The sequence below is a fragment of the Rhinoraja longicauda genome, chromosome 17 (genome assembly GCF_053455715.1).
Source record: "Rhinoraja longicauda isolate Sanriku21f chromosome 17, sRhiLon1.1, whole genome shotgun sequence".
NCBI classification, from domain to species: domain Eukaryota; kingdom Metazoa; phylum Chordata; class Chondrichthyes; order Rajiformes; family Arhynchobatidae; genus Rhinoraja; species Rhinoraja longicauda.
The window spans coordinates 46393077-46401997 of NC_135969.1; the positions used below are offsets into that span (position 1 = coordinate 46393077).

The 8921-nt window shown below is 41.0% G+C and overlaps 1 protein-coding gene across 1 annotated transcript in view; it reads left to right on the forward strand.

The window, feature by feature from the left end:
- The window catches only part of dcp1a (decapping mRNA 1A), a 50945-nt gene extending 49460 nt beyond the window's left edge, over positions 1-1485 (forward strand). The window contains exon 9 of the mRNA XM_078413914.1: positions 83-1485. Within this exon, the coding sequence (XP_078270040.1) occupies positions 83-160 (78 nt within the window). The 3' untranslated portion in view covers positions 161-1485. The remainder of the gene's footprint in view (positions 1-82) is intronic.
- Positions 1486-8921: the final 7436 nt, after the last annotated feature.

Below are 8921 nucleotides of genomic sequence, written 5' to 3' on the forward strand. Positions count from 1 at the left end.
TACAATTACACAGCTCAGCAAAGTAATGGCATGAAATACAGTTAAATTCATAGGCTTTGAACTTTTGTTTTATCTCTTGCAGAATGACTCTGAGTTCCTAAACACGATCCACGAAGCCTATCTACAGATGCTCCTGAAGAATGTGGTCAACATTAAGTAATGAAGAGAGACACAGGAGTGAACATGAGAGTAAATAATTAAAGGGTTGCTGCAATGAGCAACTTGACGCTGTAAGCATTCAACACTTCACAATATTCGTTGTCGGTCTGTACATTTATGTATTGTAATCATCAGGCTGTTTACCTCTACAATAATTTGTATTTCTAATTTAAACATTGCAAGCACTTATGTGAATGTTTGCCAAAATCCTACATCCTACTCAATGCCTTATGGCATGCCTTATCACCAATAGACAGGTTTTACTTGTTTTGTCTCTTTTAGGTTTCGATAAGAAACATTTCTAGAATTACTTGATTTTACATAAGTCTTGTTTGTTCCTGTTTGAAAATGTGTCAGTGGCTTTGTCACCTTTTAATGCATAAAGTAAGCATTCTTTTTCTCTTTTAAAAGTACAACAGACAGTGTTTTAAAAGCAATAATATGTCATTGCTTAGATGCAGAGGAAGGTGTTTTAATCAGTTATTTTAAACATTTTCCATTTAATGTGAAATACTATACAATTTTGTATAGAAGAGAGAGACTTGTATAAATAAAGGTAAATGAAAAGGTGAGTAGGTAGGATACTGAGGCCAATAAAAACATAGAAAATAGGTGCAGGAGTAGGCCATTCGGCCCTTCGAGCCAGCACCACCATTCAATATGATCATGGCTGATCATCCTAAATCAGTACTCCGTTCCTGCTAGTGGATAGCAACTAAATTTCTCTCCAAACATTTGAGTGTCATCAGTTCAACACTGTCTCTGAATGCTTATTTTGCATTGTGGATCCAGTTATAAATGTAAACAGCAGCAATGACAAAAGCAGAATTCAAAGTTACACCATGTTCTAAAATAAATTAAACCTGCACATTTTTGCATGTTAATATCAGTTTCAGGTGCTTATTCTTGGGATCAAACTTATACCTAGTTATAACAACACCTCCTTACTTTATGGATAAACTGTCTTTATTGCAGATGTTTGGATACATTAAAATTGAAAATACGTTTTCTTAATTTGATAAATTTGTAGCATTATTTGGTTTGTAATAGTCAAATTGGATCCTAATTTCCCTGACAAACTAAGTATTTTGGTCATTAATTGGTATCAGGTTGCAAAATATTCAAATTAATCAAAGTTACAAATCAAAATATGTGCACGAGAGATTTTCAACGTAAGAGAGGTGATGTATACTAATTTCTTCTGCAATAGAATATTCAATTGGTGATTGTCTATCCACGGTCTTGCGTAAAGACAGTAATACTGTTAAATTCAGTGATGAAGTGAAACAAAGATTCAGCTTGAACAATGTCTCGCTGCGTGTATCTCAGTTGCTCAATAAAATTAAAAACCTTTTGTTATCACATCGATGTCAGCTTTATTTAGTTAAACAAAACCCAAAGATTGGATCTTGGATTTTATGATTATCTTATCTTTACATGAAGCTTAGTGTCAATAGATATGATAACATTAATTAGATAATTGATAAGATTTTACTACATGACTTCTTTTGATAGACAAGAAATCTAAAGTTAGCATTCTAATTTTAGTTTTCCTATTTATTGATCTTATCCTTGCCCAAGTTTTCTTTTTCCCATCACAGTTTAGTATTCCATATTGAGAGACCTAACCTGTCCCTGTCAGTGCTAGACTGTAACCAGCGGCATTGAAGGAGCCACATTATATGTGTGCATAGAACAGGAACAGGCCCTTTGGGCCACAATGGTTGTGCTGATCATGATGCCAGGTTAAACTAATCTCCACTGCATGCACGTGATCCATATCCCTCCATTCCCCTGCATATCCATATGCCTGTGTAAAAGCTTCTCTGAATGCTGCTATCATGTCTTCCTCCACCACCACCATCCCTGACAGCACATTCCAGGCACCAGGAAGAGCCATCCATTCCAGGACATGCCTGTACTTGGTGCTGCTCCTCTTCATGCTGCTACATTAGAACCATTTTCAGTGTTCTATGGCACCAAGTGTCAATGGCCATTCCTGCTCCTTGCTCTTCTCACAATTCTGGTTTCCAATCCATACGTGAAATGTACGCCAAATTAGTGGATTTTCACATTTTGTTTTTTTTTCAAAGATGCGGTGGATTAATGAAGTATTTGGAACAAATTCAGCTTTTTGTATTTCGAGTATATTTTTATAATAAATGTAAGGTGAATTTGACACAAAAACAGCATTGGTTCATGATTCTTAAATAACCAATATGTTCGATTATTTTGTCATGATCCTATGAATTCTAACTTGTCAAACTTCCTGGTTGAGGTTACTTTAATTGACTTAATGTTTTGATCATATCCTGCTTTAGTAAAGTGACTATTTAAAAAAAAAAGCTATTCCATTGGGAATTTGCACTGATTGCAGTAATTGCAGTCAAATTGGAATCAAACATCATTTTTTGATCATTTAATATATAAGACCACGCGTATTTAAGAGCAGAATTAGGCCATTTGGCCTGTTGAGTACTCCGCCTCTCAATCTTGGCTGATCTATTTTTCCTCATCAACACCATTCTCCTGCCATCTCCCCATAACCTTTGACATCCTTACTAATCAAGAACTTATCAGTCTCCGTTTTAAAAATACCCAATGTCATGGACTCTACTACCATCTGTGGCAATGGATTGCATAGATTCACCAACCTCTGGCTAAAGGAATTCCTCCTTTCCATTCTAAAGGTACATCCTTACACTCCAAGGCTGTGCCCTTTAGACTCTCCCACTACTGGAAACATCCTCTCCATATCCACTCTATCTAGGCCTTTCCTTTATCCGTAGGATATGGGTCACAGTGATGTGGAAGATCACTGGCAATGTTGGGATTCCTCCTGTGATTGCAGCTGAACTGAGGAGACCATTACAATGGCCACGTGTGGGTCAGCCTGCTGGCACATTTCCATCCTTGAAAAATATCACCAAACCAGCTGAGTTTTTGATAATCTGGTTGCCATTAATGTTATCATATTTTAACTTCCATATTATTTTATTAGTTGAATTTAAAATCCCCAGTTATAATGACTCTGATCACAGATCCAGAACTCTAGCTGTATTAAACCATTGGCTACCATATGTCATTTTAAACTTTGTTTTACATTTTTGTCCTGGGTCTTTAATGTTGAAGTTTTGTATTTTGCTGTTAACTAACATGAGTCATGATCATTACTACATTTGATATTGCAACTATTTGAACAGAAGCAGCAACCAGAAGTAATGGATAACAATTAACTAAGTATTTTCTGTAATGGAGTCCAAGTAGTTTATTACATGCATATCACTTGCACATACACTCAATTAAGAGCTTCTGCAAACCGTTATACACATATCAAATGTCAATAACCAATTGGAGGGCTTTTCTGATCATTATCTGTGGGATTCTTTGCCTCAGAGGGCTGTGGAGGCCGAGCCAGTGGATATTTTTAAGGCAGAGATAGATAGATTCTTGATTAGTATGGGTGTCAGAGATTATGGGGAGAAGGCAGGAGAATGGGGTTAGGAGTGAGAGATAGATCAGCCATGATTGAATGGTGAAGTAGACTTGATGGGCCGAAAGCCCTAATTCTACTTCTATTCCTTGACCTTATTATGCCCAAGCATATCTTGTGATTTTCCAGGTTCTCTTAAAGTAAATTCAAAAAGTAAGCAGTGACTAGAAGTGTTGTACCATTGTCATGTTTAGTATTTATTGACTTAAGTTAATTGCAGCAAATAATATGAATGACTTGCTTCAACTTTGCCCATCTCCTATGGCTCCAGACTGGTGCACCAGTAATCCGCCTTCACTACTTGAAAACAAGGTGGTGGAAAGTGCTACCAGGTAAGCTGGTATTTTTTTACATTAGAGCATTGTCCTGGTTTGGTGCTGGTCACCTTTTAATGATTAAAAAGGACTATCTTGTTTCATGTGTTTAACAATACATGAAAAGACTTTCCCAATTCATCAGTAATGCAAACTGTGAAAATATGATTTTCCGCCTGGTTGGCCAAGAAACAGCTGATATTTTGTGCCAGTTCAAATTAGCTTATTGTCACGTGTACCAATGTGCAGTGAAAAGCTTTTGTTGCATGCTAACCAGTGGAAAGACAATACATGATTACAATTGATACATTTTCATATCCATTTAAAAATACAATAAATCTGAAATCTCATTGCTCAGAATAATTGCCTAATGCTTCTTATTAATGTGTGGAATGCAACTTTAAATTAGATGATGGGAAAGTTAAATGAGTCTGAGAGGTTGCTTCAGATGAAAGAAGATGATGGAGTCTATACAATACAATACAATACAATACATCTTTATTGTCATTGTACAGGGGTACAACGAGATTGGGAATGCGCCTCATACGATGCAATAATTTAATTAGCTAGTCAGTATTAATTTAAACAACCCAACGAAACAAATTGTAACAGTTTTAAAACAGAATAAAGTGCAAGTAGATCTGTGCCGGATCACTGTGCGTTGTGACCATCCGGCTCAAAAGGACCAGTTCATAGCAGCTATGGCCATAGAAACATAGAAACATAGAAAATAGGTGCAGGAGTAGGCCATTCGGCCCTTCGAGCCTGCACCGCCATTCAATATGATCATGGCTGATCATTCAGCTCAGTAGCCTGTACCTGCCTTCTCTCCATACCCCCTGATCCCTTTAGCAAAAAGGGCCACATCTAACTCCCTCTTAAATATAGCCAATGAACTGGCCTCAACTACCTTCTGTGGCAGAGAATTCCACAGACTCACCACTCTCTGTGTGAAGAAATGTTTTCTCATCTCGGTCCTAAAAGACTTCCCCCTTATCCTTAAGCTGTGACCCCTGGTTCTGGACTCCCCCAACATCGGGAACAATCTTCCCGCATCTAGCCTCTCCAACCCCTTAAGAATTTTATATGTTTCTATAAGATCCCCCCTCAGTCTTCTAAATTCCAGCGAGTACAAGCCTAGTCTATCCAGTCTTTCTTCATATGAAAGTCCCGCCATCCCAGGGATCAATCTAGTGAACCTTCTCTGTACTCCCTCTAAGGCAAGAACGTCTTTCCTCAGATTAGGAGCCCAAAACTGCACACAATACTCCAGGTGCGGTCTCACCAAGGCCCTGTACAACTGCAGTAGAACCTCCCTGCTCCTAAACTCAAATCCTCTTGCTATGAATGCCAACATACCATTCGCTTTCTTCACTGCCTGCTGCACCTGCACGCTTGCTTTCAATGACTGGTGCACCATGACACCCAGGTCACGTTGCATCTCCCCTTCTCCTAATCGTTCACCATTCAGATAATACTCTGCTTTCCTGTTCTTGCCGCCAAAGTGGATAACCTCACATTATATTGCATCTGCCATGCATTTGCCCACTCGCCTAATCTATCCAAGTCACTCTGCAGCCTCCTAGCATCCTCCTCGCAGCTAACACTGCCACCCAGCTTCGTGTCATCCGCAAACTTAGAGATGTTGCATTCAATTCCCTCGTCCAAATCATTAATATACACTGTAAATAACTGGGGTCCCAGCACTGAGCCTTGCGGTACCCCACTAGTCACTGCCTGCCATTCCGAAAAGGACCCGTTTATTCCTACTCTTTGCTTCCTGTCCGCCAACCAATTTTCTATCCACCTCAACACTGAACCCTCAATACCGTGTGCTTTAAGTTTGTACACCAATCTCCTATGTGGGACCTTGTCGAAGGCCTTCTGAAAGTCCAGATATAACACATCGACTGGTTCTCCCTTATCCACTCTACTAGTTACATCCTCGAAAAATTCTATAAGATTCGTCAGACATGATTTGCCTTTTGTAAATCCATGCTGACTTTGTCCGATGATTTCACCACTTTCCAAATGTGATGCTATCACATCTTTAATAACTGACTAGCATTTTCCCCACTACCGATGTTGGGCTAACTGGTCTATAATTCCCCGTTTTCTCTCTCCCTCCCTTTTTAAAAAGTGGGGTTACATTAGCTACCCTCCAGTCCTCAGGAACTACTCCAGAATCTAAGGAGTTTTGAAAAATTATCACTAATGCATCCACTATTTCTGAGGCTACTTCCTTAAGCACTCTGGGATGCAGCCTATCTGGCCCTGGGGATTTATCTGCCTTTAATCCATTTAATTTACCTAACACCACTTCCCGACTAACCTGGATTTCCCTCAGTTCCTCCATCTCATTAGACCCCCGGTCCCCCGCTATTTCCGGCAGACGGTTTATGTCTTCCTTAGTGAAGACAGAACCAAAGTATTTGTTCAATTGGTCTGCCATCTCCTTGTTCCCTATAATCAATTCACCTGTTTCCGACTGCAAGGGACCTACATTTGTCTTAACTAATCTTTTTCTCTTCACATATCTATAAAAGCTTTTGCAGTCAGTTTTTATGTTCCTTGCCAGTTTTCCCTCATAATCTATTTTCCCTTTCCTAATTAAGCCCTTTGTCCTCCTCTGCTGGACTCTGAATTTCTCCCAGTCCTCTGGTATGCTACTTTTTCTGGCTAATCTGTATGCTTCGTCTTTTGTTTTAATACTATCCTTGATTTCCCTTGTTAGCCACGGATGCACTACCTTTCCTGGTTTGTTCTTTTGCCAAACTGGGATGAACACTTGTTGTAGTTCATCCATGCGACCTTTAAATGCCTTCCATTGCATGTCCACCGTCAACCCTTTCAGCATCAATTGCCAGTCTATCTTGGACAATTCACGCCTCATACCCTCAAAGTTACCTTTCTTTAAGTTCAGAACACTTGTTTCTGTATCGACTTTGTCACTCTCCATCCTAATGAAGAACTCCACTATATTATGATCACTCTTGCCCAAGGGGCCTCGCACAACAAGACTGCTAACTAACCCTTCCTCATTACTCAATACCCAGTCTAGAATGGCCTGCTCTCTCGTTGGTTCCTCGACATGTTGGTTTAGAAAACCATCTCGCAAACATTCCAAGAAATCCTCTTCCTCAGCACCCCTGCCAGTTTGGTTCACCCAATCTATATGTAGATTGAAGTCACCCATTATAACTGCTGCACCTTTGGTGCATGCATTTCTAATTTCCTGCTTGATGCCATCCCCAACCTCACTACTGCTGTTAGGTGGCCTGTACACAACTCCCACTAGCGTTTTCTGCCCCTTAGTGTTTCGCAGCTCTACCCATATCGATTCCACATCCTCCGAGCTAATGTCCTTCCTTTCCATTGCGTTAATCTCCTGTCTAACCAGCAACGCTACCCCACCTCCTTTTCCTTTCTGTATATCCCGCCTGAATATAGAATATCCCTGGATGTTGAGCTCCCAGCCTTGGTCACCCTGGAGCCACGTCTCCGTAATCCCAACTACATCATAATCATTAACAACAATCTCCACATTTAATTCATCCACCTTATTCCGAATACTGCTTGCATTGAGACACAAAGCCTTCAGGCTTGTTTTTATAACACTCTTGCCCCTTATATAATTATGTTGCAAAGTGGTCCTTTTTGATTTTTGCCCTGGATTTGTCTGCCTGCCACTTTTACTTTTCACCTTGCCACCTATTGTTTCTACCCTCACTTTATACCCCTCTGTCTCTCTGCTCTTGTTCCCATCCCCCTGCCATATTAGTTTAAATCCTCCCCGACAGCACTAGCAAACACTCCCCCAAGGACATTGGTTCCATTCCAGCTCAGGTGCAGACCGTCCTGTTTGTACTGGTCCCACCTCCCCCAGAACTGGTTCCAATGTCCTAGAAATTTGAATCCCTCCCCCTTGCACCATTTTTCAAGCCACGTATTCATCTGTAATATCCTCCTATTTCTACTCTGACTAGCACGTGGCACTGATAGCAATCCAGAGATTATTACCTTTGAGGTCCTACTTTTAAGTTTATCTCCTAGCTCCCTAAATTCACCTTGTAGGACCTCATCCCATTTTGTACCTATATCATTGGTGCCAATGTGCACCACGACAACTGGCTGTTCACCCTCCCCCTTCAGAATGTTCTGAATGCCCTGGGGATGAAGCTGTTCCTGAGTCTGGAGGTGCGGGCGTAGAAGGCCTTGTATCGTCTGCCCGATGGAAGGAGTTCGAACAGACTGTTGCAGGGGTGTGAAGAGTCTTTGTGGATGCTGGTGACTTTTCTGAGGCATCGTGTGTTGTAGATGCCCTTCAAGGCTGGTAGCTGTGTTCCGATGGTCCTCTGAGCTCTGGACTACCCGCTGAAGAGCTTTCCTCTCTGCCTCCGTGCAGCTGAGGTACCACACAGGGATGCTCTCTATGGTGCAGCGGTAGAATGGTAGAATTCGGAAAGGAAGCAAGGAACCAATGAAGGAAGTATTGTGTGTTGGAAGGAAATGCAGATGCTGGTTTAAACCGAAGACAGGCACAAAATGCTGTTGGAACTCAGCGAGGCAGGCAGCATCTCTGGAGAGAAGGAATGAATGATGTTTTGGGTGTAGACCGATTGTGTGTTGATGGGAACAGTGGGGGGGAAGAGGTCCAGTGGGAGGAGAGTGAGTGGCAGAGGGGTGATGAGGGGGTCTGGGGCCTTGAAATGAAGGGTTTGTGAGAGGACCTGGGTAGATCAGAAGAGAGAAAGGGACAGAGATGGAGCACATTACCTGAAATTAAAGAACTTAATGTAATGTGGATTGTAATCATATGTAGCCTTTCCGCTGACTGGATAGCACGCTACAAAAAGCTGTTCGCTGTACCTGGGTACACATGACAATAATAAACGAAACTAAATAAACTGATGCTCATGCTGCCAGAATATGAGATGCTGTTCCCAGCCCATCTC